We start from the raw sequence: 19,667 nt of genomic DNA on the forward strand, positions 1-19,667 counted from the left end.
TCCTTTTACTTGCTACATAGTGGAAGAACTCTTTGGGATTACTCTAGATCTCTTTGGCTAAGGTCTTCTCATAATCTGATTTAGCTTTTCTTACTATGCTGGTAACCTTCCAGCTTGAGCCTTGTACTGCTCATGGGTGTACTGATCGCCTTTCTCCTTGTAAATTCTCCATAACATTTTCTTTTTTTGCAGATCAAGCTTGATACTACTGCTCATCCATCTATCGCCTGCCTTGTTTGACTTCCTGACCATGTGGACACAATCTGATATTGCTTTCCTCAGGGTTACAAGTGGGGTCCCACAGGGCTCAGTACTAGGACCTATATTGTTTAACCTTTATATCAATGACATAGCCAGTGGATTGCAGGGGGATATTCAGTTGTTTGCGGATGATGCGAAGCTGGGAAGGATTATTAGTAATAGCGCAGATGTGGTAGCCCTGCAAGAGGATTTAAATAAGCTAGATAGATGGGCAAATGAATTGGGGGGGTCAGTTTAATGCAGCAAAATGTAAGGTCTTGAGGTTTGGGAAACATCGATGGGATGCTGCATACTCTATGGGAGGAGTTATACTGGAGGAAGTAGGGGAGACAAGAGATCTGGGGTTGATGATTGATAGAAACCTGAAGTTTAGGGGACATATTGCAAAGGTGGTGAAGGTAACACAGAGGATTGCTGCTATTATGAGAAGGACACTGACCTGCAGAGATAAGAGGGTTATCATTCCGTTGTATAAGTCTCTGATCAGACCACACTTGGACTATTGTTCTCAGATTTGGTCCCCAGAATTTGAAGGGGATAAATTAACTGTGGAAAGGATACAAAGACGGATGACAAAGATGGTTTCAGGACTGTACAAGGATAGTTATGAGGATCGGCTGAGAGAATGTGGACTGCAGAGTTTGGCGGATAGAAGAAGGAGAGGTGATATGATTGAGACTTTTAAACTGTTGAGAGGTGGTTACAGGGTTGACACTGGGGAGTTCTTTCGCTTGGTTGATCAGCGGGAAGGAGTGATGACAAGAGGCCATCCCTGGAAGTTACGAAAGGAAACTGTGAGCAAGAGGGTAAGGAGTGGTTTCTTTGTGTGGAGGGTGGTTGAGCCGTGGAATGCATTGCCTGATGGAGTGGTGGGAGCGAGAACGGTCAGTGACTTTAAAGAGTGGTATGATAAACTTTGTGTTTCTCAGGGGGGAACCTCCCCTCGATGAGTCTTGACAGACTTTATGTCTTAGGAAGGACCTCCCTCGATGAGTCTTTTGACTCCTTGGAGGCCTGAATAATAATAATAATAATAATAATAATAATAATAATATACTTGCTGATTTTATCCCATGCACTGCTAACATCTTTTCCCTGCAATATGTTCTGCCATGGGATGGCTGTAAGTTCACTCCAAAGCTTGTTATAATTGCCTAACCTGTAGTTCCGTATATACCCCTTCTTAACAGAAAAATCCACAGATTTTGCAACCTCCCAAGTCAATATCACATGATTGCTTTCACCAATTGGAGGTAACGAGGACACCTTATTTATTCATATAACCTCTGAACCAATAACCAGGTCCAACACTCTCACACCACGTGTCCCTTCAGTTATGTGCTGTTTCAAGTAATTATCTCGTAGAAGATGTATGAACTCCATTTCCTTTTTGCTACGTGATATTTCCTCTTTCCAATTGATATCACCGTAATTAAAATCCCCCATAATAATCACTAAACCTGCACTCATTGCACTAATTTGCTGATGCATGAATTCAATATCTACCCCCGTCATTAGATATTTACCTGGATTAGATACCCTGTACTCCCTGGCCTATAGCAGTATCCAACTGTATATTTGGTTGCATTGGTCACTATTTTGCACCAGACCACCTCGAATGAACTCTCATTCACATGTCTATCATCTTGATATACTACTTTCTTTGGCTGCAACACATCAGCTATCATCAACAGTACTCCTCCCCCTGTTCTATCTTCTCTATCCTCCCTGAAAATACTGTACCCATCACATTCAATTCCAGTGACCACATCGACAGCCAAGTTTCACTAATGCCTACAACTTTTGGTGAGATTGCACTAACTAATGCCAAAAATTCATCCCTCTTATTTCGAATGCTTCTTGCATTGGTAAACAAAAATTACAAATTCCCTCTAGATCTTGTACTGGCTTTAGAACTGATATATGAGTCACTAATTTCAGTAGTCCCATGCCAATTTTTATCCCCTCTCTTCTGCAATTTATTCTGCCTATAAGGATCAATAATTATACAATCAGTGCTAAAGTTTCTCTCTCTTACACTCAACATTAGTTTCCCTGCCCATTTACTTCAACTTGTTCAGAAAACAGTAACTTTTTCAATCGCTTATGTCCTTCCATGTTCAGATGCAGTCCATCTCTAGCATACAACTATCTTTTTCCTTCAAACTCACTCCAAATATCAACAAATTCCAGACCTCTTTTTTTGCAGATTCTTGCAATCATATCATTCATTATCATCACTCGTAATTGTCAAAACGAGGCAGCACACACACACTATCCTCCCATTGACACTTTTCCTCTTCACAATATCTAACAATGTTCTTAAATCTTTTCCCACCTGATTTATACCACCACTCAGGTCATTTGTACCCACCATAACTATCATGTTGTCTACTTCATGCCCTCTCTTTATTGTTAAAGCCACTCTTTCTATTGTCCCACCAGCCAAGCACTCCTCATGCATACCACTCTCCATACCCTTAATCATAGAATCACCATATATCTTACCACTCTTAACTTCAAGTCCACACAAGCATCACTCATGGACTCATTTTCTATGCTGTTCAGCATGACTCTCCCAGTTTCATTACTCAACGCTCTATTACTTACCCCCCACTCGCACAACACCTCGTTTCTTCTAGGCCACTTGTGGTTTTATTTTGTTGACTCCCAATCACTCCCATACTATTTATTACTGCATCATTTCACCAAAGACTCACCCATACGTAATTCTGTTCTAGTTACTTCAGCTAAAGTAATCTCTATAGTCCTAATTTCTCTGTTTAACATATTTAACTCAGTTTTAACTTCCAGTATCTCCTTACTGAGCACTTCCAATTCCTCATGCAAAAGATGGTCATTTTTTATTTTCATGAACTCCTGCCGAAGTTCTTCCGCTATGGTCCCAATGTCAGCTTCCATTCCTAAACGCTCCAGCCTATCCCGACACTTCTCACATACGTCGACATTTTCATTCTTTTCATTTAGCCAGACCGACCACAGATCCTTCACATTCTTCGGCGCATACATGTAGCAGTTTCCGCAATGCATCCATTGCGAAAAATCTAATGCTGAGCCAGCCTTTCGTGTAGAAGTAGAACTCCTGCGCGCCGCTGACGTACGTTTCTTGTTGGATGCCATCTTTACACGTTGAAGTAGTGAACCAAACGGCAGTAAAAACACAATATATACAACACAGTTCCAAACAATAACACCACTGAAGGACACTTGTATCTAACTGATGCACAACTGCAGCACAATTTGAGACAAAAAGCCATGCTATATTTAAATTCAAAAACACGTTTTCTAGACTAACTAAACACAACCGCCACATTCAACTTGCATCTATGCATATCAAAGAAAATTCCTACCAAAATATAAATAATACATTTTGGTAGGAATATTTATGTATGTATTTATGTATATTTATTTATACCCTTTAAGTTCTTTACAGGCTATCTTCTCATCTAGTATTTGGTGACATGCTTCAACTGTACAAAATAAAGATCTTAATTTCGATGTTTGGATATGTTGTATTCCCAGCTATATTGGAATTATAGGAAATGACATCGCAGATGCAGCTGCTAGATCATCTCATACTTACTTGATATATTGTTTGGTGGTCCCTTATATTAACTACACATGGGTTATAACATCAAAGTTAATTGCCCAATGGCAATACTTCTGACAGAAAGTACTCATGAACAGATTGCTTGAGATTAGTCCATTAAAAATTAAGTAGTGACAATCTAGTCATTCTACAAATGGAATGAGGAAGGTGTTCTTACTAGGCTCCGTATAGCTCACTGTTATCTTACATACATTTATTTACCGAGGGTTAATGCCCCAACTATGTGTGGCAAATGTAGCACTCATCTTGCCATTAGTCATATTCTGGTGAAGGGTGGCACTTCACACAAGAGAGGAATAATAGAGTCCTATACACTTAGTAAAATGTTTATCAAATTCTAAGAGATTGCGTAACATTTTTAGATTTTTACAAAAGCATTAATTTATTCAAAGACATTTCATTATGGATTTGTCTGTAGATACTAAACTTTGTAGACACTTAGTAAAATGTTTATCAAATTCTAAGAGATTGCGTAACATTTTTAGATTTTTACAAAAGCATTAATTTATTCAAAGACATTTCATTATGGATTTGTCTGTAGATACTAAACTTTGTAGATACATTTTATTTAATCATTTATCTTCTTATAATTGTATATATATTTTACATTATTCGTTAAATTCCTTTTAACTATTTATTATTTTTTTTATTTACCAGTCAAAACCCTGTGTACTGCAGCAACCTGTGTCCTGGTGCAGTATGATGTTTTGCTGTCTTTGCACCATAAAACCTCAAATCAATCAACCTTGCCATGGTCCAGTGACAAGGTCCAAGTCTTGCTGTGGTGCTTGTATAGCATTTTCTGTAGCCCTGGTATTCCACTTCTGAGCATGGTCATTGCTTGTTGGTCAGCGGGCAACCATATGGCTCTGTGGTGGCACTTAAATGAAACCTCCTGGGAATGAACACTTCTTCATCCTCTTGTTTATCAGGGGTCCTTCAACAAGTCCCATCCATGTTATGGGACCACAGAAATGCCTACTGAAAATCAAAATAAGAAGCAGTAAACATCAAAGGCTGCAATCAGTGCACCATTTTTCTTTATAATACATTAAACAGGGGAACGTCCTATTGGGAAAATGTCACCATTCTTATCCAGAAGGAAGGGTTGTCAAGATCTCCAAAGTCTATAACGAAGCTAATTTGCGAGATATACTTATTGAAGCTAGTTATAAAGTTACTGCATGCAATATCTATCAGGACAATACCAATTACAGTTATCGCCCGAAAATTCTTAAACTTTTAAAGAGGTGTAATATTGGAGTGAGATTTCCTTGATGTACCAGATAAAGAGATTTGCTCTGAAATGAAAGGTCAGGGAGTGATGGCCACAAGGAAAATACTTGTACATAGGGATGGTCACACGCTTCTCACTATGAATCCCATCCATACATTTGGCACATCAAAACCACTAAGATCTGTCAAAGCAGGCTATATGAACTGCCCAATAAGTCTCTACATCCAGAATCCTTTGTCCTTCTTTAAAAATCGAATGGTAATTCATTATCAAACTGCCCATCATGGATTTGTTGTCTGTGCCAAATGTGGCAGTAAAGAACATGAGAATAAAGACTATAAGAGCAAAACACCAAAATTCCCTAATTATGAAGAAGACTTACTCCTCAGCAGGCTAAAGGTGAAAGGATGAGAAGGATATCAAAAAAATAAAAACAGAGCAATTGGTCACTTATCAGGAGACTAAGAGGAAATATACCACAGAAGTGGCAGCTACATCTAGTAAGCCCTCATAACACCAAGAGGGTAACTGTGAGAAAAAGTGTCAACAGGGATCCAAACCCCTATGTTGAAACTGCCTTCACACAATTATAACAGCTCTGAAGGATATGACATGCTTTCTGCTTTTGAGAAAATGAAGGAGCCTAATCAGTATGGTCTCACTCCTGAGGACATGCCAAAAATAATCTCATTAAATGAAAATCCACTAATAAAAAAGATCATGAAACATACAGAACAGAGTTCAAAGGCATGCTTTGAGATACCCTAATAGATGGACCATCTTTTGATTGCATGGACACCATTGTTTCCTTAGAAGAAGATAAATTAATTTATGTATTTATATCCATTTCCAACCTGAAGCCAATCAGTCAATCCAACACCTGTTCTTACCATGGCTTCTTGCTTTCTGTACATGTCGGCTATCAACCTGATAGTGCATTGAGGAAAACCCATTCTTTTCATTACTTCCCACAGTTTCACATGCTGAACACATTCAAAAGCTTTAGAGTAGTCTAAGAAACACGATAGTCTAAATCCTTTATACTTTTTTATGATCTGTCTAAAGCAAAGGATCTGATCTCTGGTACCTTACCTTTCCTAAAACTTGCTTGATTCTCAGGCATATCTGATTCAATTCTATTTAGAATGATGTTTAATAAAATCTTGCATTCATGAGATATTAAACTAATAGTTCTATAGTTCTTGCAATCATTCATATCTCCCTTCTTTTGTAGTGGTATGAAAACCAACTTCTTCCATAATCCTGTCTCCCATATTCTTATAATCAATGTCTGTTTAGCTTCCAAGTCAAAACCATATGGTCACTCTCTTCAACTGATGGGAGAGATGTTATAATGCTATAACCAAATCCAAAACTCTTGAACCTCTTGTTCCCTCTGTTACATGTTGCCTAAGACATTTGTCCCTCAAGAATTTTAGAAATTCCATTCCCTTATTGCTACGTGCATCTTCCTCTCCCCAATTTAAACTGCTGTAGTTAAAATCTCCCATAACAATCATTCTTCTTGCACTTGCCAAGCTCAACTGTTTAAACATCTCCTAATCCCGTAACATTTATCATGGCAAGAAGCACTAACAAATAAACTGAATAAGATTAAGCCTGAAATTTAGCATTGGCAGTCAAGTCAGTGGATGTGCAGAAGAGAGGAAGTTGTTTTTTTCTAGGCTCTGCATGGATCACAGTCATCTTATTCTTATTTACTGAGGGATCATGAGATGCAGACAGGGGCACGGCGGCAATATATGCAATGTGTGCAATGCACACAGGCGCCAAAAATTTCAGGCGAGGAGGACATACTTTAAAAAAATATTATTCATTAATTATATCAAAATAAATTACATTTTTGTTGAAATTTTAATTATATTTTATAGATTTGTCTTAAACAAATTATTTATAATCACTTATTTGTTATTATTCCTTAAAATTTTATTTTATTCTGATTCTAGTTCTAACAAGTAGTTTAGCGTAAACAAGTAAAAACTTGAACTTGCATGAGTTTACTGTTTACAGGATGATGCGCATTTGAATTTGTTTAATCTTGTTCACACTCGCATTTGCTCTAAACATATATAAGAAAATCTGCTGCAGTTTTTAACTTTATTCTATATTCTGCTGTTATCATCAGAATATAAGCAACATCTTGCAATGTACCTGAATCGTCATGAGAAAAATTTAAATCATTTGAACAATTACAAAAAATGGACAGAATTAATTACATCCTTAAAAATTAAAACTTGTATTAATCATTTGCAGCAAACAGTTTTAGATAATGAAAGGAAACATTGGTATGAAGTTATAAAAATAATAATTGTAGTAGTATAGTTTTTAGGTAAACAAAATCTAGCTTTTCGTGGTAAAAGTAATAAACTTTACGATTGCAACAATGGCAATTTTTTAAAATGTATTGAGATGTTAGAAGAGTTTGATCCTTTTATATCAGAACACACGCTACGTGTAGCTAATGATCCTAACTTTAAAAATATGCCCTCCTATTTAGGAGATAAAATTCAAAATGAAATACTCACTTTATTGGCATCAAATATTAAAAATAATGTTTTTATGAAGTGTTTTTTTATTGGGGGAGGGGTATAGGGACGCCAACTAAAGTTTTGCACACAGGTGCCGGACACTACTACTGGCACCTGTGTGCAAAACTTTGATAAGATCTGCACCCCTGGATGCAGATCTTATCAAACTCACACAAATAGCATGTAGTTATTAATTTTTTAAAAGGAATTAATTTATACAATCACATTTGATTATATATTCTATTTATATGTTGATATTACTTTGCTTAACTTAATGTTTTAAATTTTGCTTTTTGTACATAATATGTTATTTCCTAATTTATCTCTGCATCACTGCTTATTGTTCCCTTGAATAGTGCTGTAAGTTTTGGTTTGTCCTTGCACCACTAAGTTTATAATCAACCATCCTCTTTTTATAGATAATTAAAGGTCTATATCCACTGGTTGATCATACATATGGTGTGCCTGAAGGGTGGTATGCATTAGTTGATGGAACTCCAGGACAAACAGGAAATCAAGCTATATTGTTATCACCTACTATCTCTTTTACACATTCACACTGTGCACTGAAATTCTGGTATTATTTGGGTTCATACTATTCATCAAAGATTTTGAATGTTTATCTTCAGAACGTGAATGAAGTATCAAATAATACAGTGATGATTTGGTCATCCCCTTCATGTAAGTTGTTTTCTGATTTCTGATTTGTACTCACTTATTTCATTATTTAATAAATCAAGTTATCAAGATTTTGAATTTATTATGATAAAATCACACATGCCATATTACTATATCATATATGTGCTTTAGTATGGAAAGGTTACAAGCTTTGTGTTGTGCTGATAGGATTGAGCTCAAACAAATTATTGTAACTAGAGATTTAGGAATGATAGTGTGTTAAGGTGTTCATTTTAAGAGAGTCTATTGAAAAACTGAACAGAACAGCACAAAGAAACACACAGGTATTAATGAAGGCACAGACAAGTAGAGATAAAGAAGTTATTATCTCTCTTTATAAGGCTTTGTTATATATATATATATATATATATATATATATATATATATATATATATGTATGTATGTATACACACACACACACACACACCACATGCACAAATATGATTACTTGGGTTTCTTGGTTTTGTGCAAGTTCTTAAGAGGATCCACAGGTGGTAGGTGACCAAACTGGTGACATCTGCAAATGCTTCCTATAAAAATAGTTTAAAAGTTTTTGGTTTAAAAAATGTGAATGATCGGCAGAATAGAGGGGATACAGTATAAGCAATAAGCATATGTTAAAGTTTTATAAAAACAGATGAAATTTTCCATATATGGCAGAAGTACAGAGAATAGGGATCACTTCTGGAAGGTGTGTAAGAGTATTTTTAGTAAGGGCATAAGAACAAGATTTTTTACTTGGAGAATGGTGAATGAGTGGAATACGTATATCCAAGATTATCAAATTACACTTATTCATGATTCTCCCTTCACCAGTGATGTATCAAGAGGATCATAATAATAGTAAAAAGTATACCTTAAAGAATGCTCAGAATGTTATGTTGCATAGTGCAGCTCATCTTTTTAAATTGTTTTTTTTTAACTTTGGAGTGAGTCACTTCTTACAAGTTATTATTATTCAGACTTCCATGGAGTCAAGAGACTCATCGTAGGAGATCCTTCCTAGGAAACGCAAAGGCTATCATACCACTCCATGAACTCATAGACTGTTCTTACTCTCACCACTCAATCAGGCAATGCATTCCACGGTTCAACCACCCTCCATGCAAAGAAATCACTTCCCACCCTCTTGCACACAACTTCTTTCATAACTTACAGGGATAGCCCTTGTCATCACTTCTTTCCCCTGTTCCACCAAGTGGAAGAACTCCACTGTAACTGCCTCTCAACAGTCTAAAAGTTTCGAACATATCACCTCTAGTTTTTCTATCCACCAAATTCTGCAGTCCACATTCCCTCAGTCGATACTCGTAATTGACATTGTATAGTCCTGAAATCATCTTTGTTATCTGCCTCTGTACCCCTTTCTACAGTTAATTTATCCCCTTCAAATCCTGGGGACCAAATTTGAGAACAATAATCAAAGTGTGGTCTGATCAGGGTCTTATACAACACAATAATAACTATTTTATCTCTGCAGGTCAGCATCTTTCTCAGTATTGCAGCAATCCTCTTGATTACATTCACCACCTTTGCAATATGCTCCTGAATTTCAGTTTTCTATCAATCATCACCTTCAGATCACTAGTCTCCTCTACTTCTTCTAGTACAGATCCTCCAATCGAGTGTGCAGCCTCCCATCGATGTATCCCAGACTTCAAGACTTTATACCTTTTGTTGCATTAAACTGGTACACCAATTATTCACCGATCTGTTTAGTTTATTCAAATTCTCTTGCAGTGCTGCCGCATCTGCACTATTACTAATAATCCTTCCCAGGTTCATATCATCTGCAAACTACCGAATATTACCTTGCAGTCCATTGACAATTTCATTGATATAAAGGTTAAACAATACAGGTCCCATTACTGAGCCCTGTAAAAACCTGACTTGTAACCTTTTGCCTCCTTAATATTACCCACCATACACAACTCTCTGATAACTATCAGACAGCCAATCCTGAATCTAGTTGACTAACCCTACTTTTAAACCCATGTGCTGCAATGTAAATATCAGCTTATCATGTCCCAGATGAGTCTTTGACTCCATGAGGTCTTGGGGTAATAATAATAATAAATAATAATGTGGCACCCTATCAAATGCCTTTGCAAATTCCAAAAAAATGGAAGTATATGCCTTTCCCTCATCAACTGCTCTTGTCACTTTATTATAAAAGGCAATCATCTGGAGGTGATAGTGGATAAGGATCTAAAATTTAGGGGACACATTGCCAATATTGTGAAGACAACACAAAGACTTCTGGGAATGATGCAGAGGTCACTGACGTGTAGAAGTAGGGAGATTCTTGTTCCATTGTATGAGGCTTTGATTAGGCCACACATGGACTGTTGTGCCCATATTTGGTCACCGGGTTTTTAGAAGGATGAAGAGATGTTGGAAAGGGTCCAAAGGCGACTGACTAAGGTAGTTTCTGACCTCTGGAATGTTGAGTATGAGGAAAGATTGAGAAGATGTAATTTGCAGAGTCTGGTGGAGAGAAAGAAGAGGGGAGATATGATAGAGACCTACAAGTTGGTAAGCGGTTGTTATAGGATCAATGGTGGAGAAGTTCTACAGAGAATAGTGGGAGATCAGGGGAGAACCAGCGGTTATCCCTGGAAACTATATAAAGAGGGTGTGAGTAGGGGAGTGAGAGGCAAATTTTTTTTCATGCAGAGTTGTGAATGATTGGAATGCCTTTCCCGAGAGTGTGGTGTCTGCAAGGAGTTTGAGTGTGTTTAAGACACGGTATGATGAGATGTGTGTGTGTGTGTGATAAAAGGACCTCCCAGATGAGTCTTTGACTCCATGAGGTCTTGTTTAATAATAATAATAATAAGGTTTACTCTCCCTCCTAAACACAGGAAGCAATGCCTTCTTCTGTATGCATACCTGAACATACACTTCCATATACTTAACTATCTGCTCAATCTCCCTTTTCTCTTGTTAAGGAACAAAACTTCATCATCAAATTCCTGATATATACCCTCAAGGGGGGTGTACAGGATACGATAGTACTAAATGAAAAATTTACATCATTACTAACCTCCTATCTACAATTTTCCTCCAAATCAGTCTGTTAAATGTCAAGACTCCAATATTATCAGGTCTTATATTTCTCTCTTCTAAGGCACTTTTTACTAAAGCAAGGTTCCCCTTAATAAATACAGGTAACCCTCATATAACGCGGATGTTAGGTTCCAGAGAAATGCCGCGTTATATAAATCGCATTATGCGAGACTTAGATTACATAGAAAAAGTAGGGTTAAGTTCCGAAATTGTTTTTTTTTTTTAATTATATAAACAACAATGACATACCCAACAAAAATATTTTTTTATTTAATTCTTGTAATTCATGTAAATTAAGAAAACATATAAACTATGAAACAAATATATAGTATAAACTTATAAAATTACAAATTGTACGTAAACTTCATTGCACATAATAAAGTGCATATTTTAATCATCATCACTGTCTTCAAAACGAACATTTCGTAGATGTTCTTTATTTACGAGTGGCCGGAAGTCATCATCACTTGAAATCTCTGTGGCATCATTTGTATAATTCTCATTGCATACTTCGGCTGGTTTAGTTATCAAGAAGTCAGTAATACGACCTTGCTTACCACTATGCTGTGATTTTTTATTAAGTTTATAACATGGAGCTAAACAAATATCCAATTGTCTCGTGAATTTTCCGGAGCCTTCATTGAGGGATCATTATCCGTAAAATACCTTACTAACTTTCTTGCTGAGTCCAATCCGTACGCTAATTTCTTTAAACTGAATTCTTTAACGGATTCATCACAATCAGAATCTTCGACAGTACTTTCCCCGCCATTTGGTTCGACGTCATCTATTAATTCTACCAGTTCCTCCTAATTTAAATCTATTTCTCCATCAATTAATTCACTAATTTCATTTTCAACCATATTGGAAAAGCCCTCTAAGTGGCATTACTATAAAAACAAAATTTTTACCTAATAAAGCATTACATATTGTATGTAACTCACCAGAAAATAAAGTGCTCAGCTTGAGATTAACAGACTTATGATTTTTAATGTGCTTTCTTGGCAGAAAACGAAGACAACTTGCAACAATAATTAACACTTTACATAGTAAACAATTGATGTACATGCATGCTAAAGGGTATTTACACTAAAATTCGCAACTTATAACTACATGCGCGATACAGGCAGACACAAATTTAAGATAAAATTTGATTTTTAAGTCACACGGTGAAAAATATATGAAAAGATAAAGGGTTACTACAATTTGTGGACCACGTTATATCGAAACTGCATTGTATAAATACTGCGTTGAACAAGGGTTGCTACAATTTGTAGACTGTGTTATAGCAAAACTGCATTGTATAAGTACCGCATTATACGAGGGTTACCTGTACATGTTGATTCTCTCAGATAATATTACCCTCATCTGCCCAACACTGTATATAGTCCCTCACTCATTTCTCCAGGAACTTAACAACTACTGATGACACACAAACTGGCCTATAATTAGACACTTGCAGTCTGCTACCGCCCCTATACAGTGGCACTATCTTACCTTCCTTCCATTTCTTGGGTACCTTTCCCATAGCCAGACTTTCATTGAAAAGCCAGGTCATCAGAGCTGTCAGTTCTTTAGTACATTCTCTCAAAACCTGTGATGAAATACCATACAGTCCAACTGCTTTTCTGACATCCAGAGTACTCAATATTCGGAACACACTCTCCTCTTGCACTTTTAAACCTCGAACCTGCCCTATCCCTCTAGTATTAAAACCTACTTCTCCAGGATGAAATACTCTGCTAAAGTGTTCATTGAACAACTGCACTATGTCCTCTGCACTAGTCACTCTATTCCCATTTTTATCCAACAATGTGATTGTTCCAAAATCATTTCTTCTCCTACTGGCCACACAGCTAAAAAATTCCCTATGATTTTCTTTGGATCTTAGTGCCAGTCTCTTCTGATATTCCAGTTTTGCCTTCCTCACCATATTAGTCACTCTCCTGTCCTGAGACTTATATTCTTCATGCATCTGCTCTCCACACCTCTCCTTATATCTCTTCCATTAATCTCTTTTTTACCTGCAGTTTCTGTGTGATATTGTTTCAGATCCGCTTTACACCAAATTGTGTCCTCTTCTTCTTCACTCGTGAAATACAGCTTACTATCACTGTTAACAAATATTCCTTCACAATTTCCCATGCACTAATGGTATCCTGGCCTTCCAATTCCACCTTCCATGGAACTGCCCCAGATTGATATCTAATACTATTATAACCACCTACCTTATAATTCCACATACGTTCCTATCTCTTTGATACTCCTGCATGTCTATTCATCTCCCAAATCAAAATCACATGGTCACTCTCTCTCCAACTGTTGGAAGAGAGATGTCATCTCAGTTATTATCAGTTTTTCTGATGCTATGACCAAATCCAAAACTCTTGCAGTTCTTGTTCCTTTTATTACATGTTGTCTAAGACATTTGTCCCTCAACAATTCTATAAATTTCATTCCCTTATTATTACATACATTTTCCTCTTCCCAGCTTATACTACTGTAGTTGAAATCTCTCATAACAATCATTCTTCTTGCACTTGCCAAGCTCAACTGCCTAAACATCTCCTGCTCCCCATCCTCTGTGCACCTTGGCTTGTAACAACACCCCACTAAATATCCTGTTTTGCCCACCTCTACCTCACACCATATGCTTTCAAAACCATTAGTGTCACTGCCTTCCAAAGTCTCCACTGTTAGAGGACATAAGTCATCACTTATCATAAGCAGTACTCCATCACCATGTTTACCTTTCCTATACTGCCAAAAAATGCTGTATCCTGCTACTTCTGTTCCTGTTATTATATCATCTTCTGTCAATCACATTTCAACTATCCCAATAATCGTTGGCCCAGGCTGATGCTATCAGTGCCACCAATTCATCTTCTTTATCATTATCCCCTCCACACCCCACTAAACTCAGTGTTACCTGATGTCGTCCCCCTTCCCCCAAGCACCCATTCCCACAAGAGGCCATCCGGCTGGGATGGCCTCTTTGTGGAAATGGGTGCTTGGAGGAAGGGGGGAAACTTCAATTCCAACCCTGGGAATTCTAGTTTCCCCTGCATTGACACACCGAATCTTTCAAAAAACAGCAATCTTTCCAGATGCCTACATCCTTCCTCATTCAAATGCAAGTGGTCTCTCGCATATAGTTCCTTTCTGTCCTCAAATCCCCTCCAAGCATCCACATATTCCAATCCTCTCTTCTGACACATTCTGGATATTATGCTATTCATTATTAATGCTCTTCTGCTCAGCTTGTCACTGTCATACCTGGACAACACACACACACACACACACACACACACACACACACACACACACACACACACACACAATATTTTCTCTCTGCATTTTCTTTGGTACAACCTCAAGCAAGAATCTCAGATATCTCTCACCAGTTGATTTACACTGCCCCTCAAGTCATTCATTCCCACCATCACAATCATCTCATCCACGCTTTCTCCCTGCTTAATTGCCATACCCATACTTTCTATCTTTCTTCCAGGCAAATACTTCTCTTGAGCTGCGGCTGCCTTCATCATTCAAATAGTGCCGAGGAACTACTACAACTAAATGCTAAATACTATATTATATGCTCTACTGTAAGCTAATTTATTTATGCGATACTATAACTATAAACTATATTTAACTATACTAAACAACAAAAACTTATTTTCTCTTCCACCACAGGTTCGTCCGACTCTGACCTCGCCTTCTCAGTAACCCAAAATAACACAATATAAACAACAACTAAATTCCAAAAGCATCGCCACTAAAGAACATTTGTGTTACTGAGAAAAAATGTAGCACAATTAGCAACAAAATCAGACTATACACTGTTTAAAAAGCCTTTTTTTTACCACAACTTAAATCCTCCACCACGTTCTTCAGTGACTCTAGCACCACAACAAGTTTATTAACTCTATTATCTACAAGTCCTGGAAAAGTGTGAACTTAAAATATAAAGCTGTTCTCATGCTTCATTTTGATATCTTTTGTTAATTTTGAATACCACCTATAAAAACTTTCAAACCTATACCATATCATTATTGTGGGTGTGTTATGTATTAGATATGTGGGAATGTGGGCTGCAGAGTTTGGTGAATAGAAGAAGGATAGGTGATGTGATTGAAACTTTTAAACTGTTGAGAGGCAGTTACAGGGTTAACACTGGGGAGTTCTTTCGCTTGGTGGAACAGCAGGAAGGAACGATGACAATGGACCATCCCTGGAAGTTATGAAAGAAGCTGTGTGCAAGAGGGTGAGCAGTGGTTTCTTTACATGGAGGGTGGTTGAACTGTGGAATGCATTGCCTAATTGAGTGGTGAGAGCAAGAATGGTCAATGAGTTCATGGAGTGGTATGATAGAATTTGTGTTTCCTAGGAAGGACCTCCCATGGTGAGTTGTTTGACTCCATGGAGGCCTGAATAATAATAATGTTATTATTCTGAGAACCCTACTCTAGAGCTCAACCATTCCGAGTTTTCAAACCACTTCAGTCCTTCATCAAATAGGACCCACCCATCATTTCCCTCTCTCTTTCTCTGTCTCGGTGATAAAAATCAGCCGCTATCAGAAGATATTCACAAACTTCCATAGAGTGGGATTTAAAACCACAACACCTGAGAGATGCTATTCCATTTGGCTAGCCACCACGAATATGACAATATTTCTTTGTTCACATTTCAGAGGAGAATAAAAAACAACAGAGAAAGTTTAGTGTCCATGAATCAATGTCTCCAGGTTTCCTACATGCAAGATGCTAATATCTGATTAACTGTTTGTGAAACTTAATGTTACACTTTATGTCATTTTGGGTAGAAACGAGAAATTATTCACTCTTTTCCTTGTGTTATCATACTAAGTTACACAATTATGACTTCCTCATTCTCCATGCAAAAAGCTTTCTGCATTTAGAGCTTTATGTACTTTTCCTTTAGTGTTTTTGCAGAATATTCTGAGTTCTTTGTCAGACCTACTAATCTTTGTCTTTCTCTCTCTGTCTACAGCTTCCCCCATCCTCTACATTACAGGGTTAACTTTTTTTTTCTTTTTGTATACTGAAAGTAATTGATTTTATTGAAAGACATTTAAAAAAAGACCTCTAAGAAATAAGCCCTTATGACACCTCATTCACTGTGCCTAATATGTCCTTTTTTCTGCCAAAACGTTATTGACAGGAAGGAATATATTAGACCAGTGTTTCTTAACCTGTGGTCCACAGGCAGACTTAAATTAAATAACTATATTTTTTTTAATTATCCAAACAAAATAAATTAAAATTTAATAAGTAAGTAAAAATTATTGAAATAAAATGGATACTTTAAAAAAACCCACAAATAGTGGCAAAATGTTCATTCCATGAAAATTATGCCACTACAATAATTTGTAGCTGCAGAATGACGAGTAATAAAAGATGAGTGAAGTAAACAACAATATGGTTTTATTGCTTCTGCCTCCCCTTGCTGTTTTGTCAGATTTGAAGTAAATGTGTATTATCCACATTTTAACCAATTGCTTGTTGTTTATTGATTTTTATTATTGAAGGTTTTCCTCCTTCAACCAAGGTTCAGTATATCTTCAGAAGTGCTAAGTGATACTTGGACAAAGTTTGTCATGAGTGAACCCCAGTATGTATATATTTATCGGAAACGTTTTTTTTTAATAATGGAAAAGTGACTTAGAACTAGGACTTTGAAATGAAAAGCAAATTAACTAGGTGATACTAACCCTAATTGTGATACATGTGTTGTAACGGCGAGTAAATCTGATACTATTAAAGTAGAAGAAACAAGCAATTCAAAGAAAAAATACAGTAGGAAATATAACAGTTCATATTTGGAATTCGGGATTACTTGGTAATCCCGAATTCCAAATATGAAATTCCAAATATTCCAAAGATGAAAGTGAACAGAAACCTCAGTGTGCTTTATGTTATGAAGTGTTGTCGAACGAGTATATAAAACCTGCAAAACTCTGACGACATTTGGAAACTAAACATTGTGATGTGAAAAATAAGCCGATTGAATTTTTTCAGCAATGTTTAAGCCATGGGGAAAATATAGTTTGGGCCGTGGGTTCAATTAATAGCAAGGCACTGGAAGCATCTCTTAAGTTTGCTCATAGCAAAATCAGGGAAACCTTATTCTATTAGGGAAAATTTACTACTTCCATCTATAAAAGATATAAAAACTATGTTTGGCAACAAGCTGCTAAAAGATGTTGATTTGATTCATCTTTCAAATGAGACTGTCGGTCACAGAATTAATTATATGGTAGGTGACATAGAATCTCAGTTAATCGAAAGAGTTAAGAAGAGCCCTTATTATATGTTACAAATAGACGAGACTACTGATGTTATGAATGATGCGCAGTTAATATGCTGTGTAGGATATGTGCATGATAACAACATTTATGACGATATTCTGTTTTGTAGAACTTTGTCATCCTGAACAACTGGAGAAGAAATATTTCACACTCTCAATAATTAGATGATACACAAAGGGATCCAGTGGGAAAAATGTATGGGCATTCAGATGAAGCTTGGGGTTGTTTCTAAGGTCAAGGAAGTAGCTATGGATATGAATTGGGTACATTGTTTCATACATAGGGAAGTGTTAGCTTCCAAAAGAATGCCACCAGAATTTAAAACTGTGCTATACAATACTGTAAAGCTAGTTAATTTTATTAAGACTCGACCGTTAAATAACAAGTTATTTTCAGTACTCTGCAATGAAATGGGCAGTGAATATAACAACTTTTGTTTCATTCTGAAATTCGCTGGCTTTCTTGGGGCAAAGTACTAACAAGGTTATTTCAATTAAGGCATGAAATTTTATTGTTTGTAAATGAACATAATTCTGATTTTACATCATTCCTTGTTGACGAAGCATGCTTATTATTATTATTATTATTATTATTATTATTATTATTATTATTAAACAAGACCTCATGGAGTCAAAGACTCATCTAGGAGGTCCTTTTATCTCACACACATCTCATCATACCGGGTCTTAAACACATTCAAACTCCTTGCAGACACCACACTCTCAGGCAAGGCATTCCAATCATTCACAACTCTGCATGAAAAAAACCTGCCTCTCACTCACCTACTCACACCCTCTTTATACAGTTTCCAGGTATGACCTCTGGTTCTCCCCTGATCTCCCACTATTCTCTGTAGAACTTCTCCACCATTGATCCTATAACAACCCCTTACCAACTTGTAGGTCTCTATCATATCTCCCCTCTTCTTTCTCTCCACCAGACTCTGCAAATTACATCTTCTCAATCTTTCCTCATACTCGACATTCCAGAGGTCAGAAACTACCTTAGTCAGTCGCCTTTGGACCCTTTCCAACATCTCTTCATCCTTCTGAAAACCAGGTGACCAAATCTGGGCACAATAATCCATGTGTGGCCTAATCAAAGCCTTATACAATGGAACAAGAATCTCCCTACTTCTACACGTCAGTGTCCTCCTCATCATTCCCAGAAGTCTATGTGTTGTCTTCACAATTTATCAATACTATCCTATCTTTCAGACATTTTTTCGAAATTAAATGAACTAAATCTCTCCCTTTAGGAAAATTCTTTAACTGTTCTTTATGCCTATGACCAAATAAAGGCATTCAAGGAAAAACTGGTGTTATGTATTAGTTATCCATAATCCATATAAAAGTACCATTATATGGATTTTTCAATTGCAGGTTGCTTAACAAGTCTCATGTGGAGATGCCTAGTTCTCTGACCAGTTTCCTATTTTGCAAGAAAGCTGACCACTGGACAAATGCAGTTAAAGGTGAATTGAGGAGGAAGGCATTGACAAAACATCAATACACAGGTTGTTCAGAAGGAATGATAATAGAGTTTGTGGACCTATTGCCTGTGATTAATGGAAAAAAGGATTTGTATAAAACTAATGGACTGAATCTGAATCGTTTTGATGTTAGGCATCTAGGGACCTTTGTTCACCGAGCTTGCTGAAGTGCAAATTCAGGAAAACTTAAGCAATTAGGGTGGATGCATGTGAATTTTAGTGAAGGCATCCATGAGATGAGTGAGTTTGAGAATGACGAACAAGTGCAGAATCTAGTCTCTTAAGCCAAAATATTGAATAGAATACTCAATTCAGGAAGTAAAGCTGATTTGGGGACTAAATAGACTGCAGTTTCAATATATAACAGATGAATTGCAGCCAAAAATAATGGAAGATAGGCAGGAGGGTGGTTGTTC

The 19,667-nt window shown here is 36.8% G+C and overlaps 1 protein-coding gene across 1 annotated transcript in view; it reads left to right on the forward strand.

The window, feature by feature from the left end:
- The window catches only part of LOC150101230 (MAM and LDL-receptor class A domain-containing protein 2-like), a 1,363,156-nt gene that overhangs the window by 761,793 nt on the left and 581,696 nt on the right, over window positions 1-19,667 (forward strand). Inside the window, exon 29 of the mRNA XM_090402193.1 lies at window positions 8,098-8,359. Within this exon, the coding sequence (XP_090258319.1) occupies window positions 8,098-8,359 (262 nt within the window). The remainder of the gene's footprint in view (window positions 1-8,097; window positions 8,360-19,667) is intronic.

Source organism: Typopeltis vanoorti, chromosome 12, assembly GCF_054136105.1.
Source record: "Typopeltis vanoorti isolate ZY-2024b chromosome 12, IOZ_Tvanoo_1.0, whole genome shotgun sequence".
Lineage (NCBI taxonomy): Eukaryota > Metazoa > Arthropoda > Arachnida > Uropygi > Thelyphonidae > Typopeltis > Typopeltis vanoorti.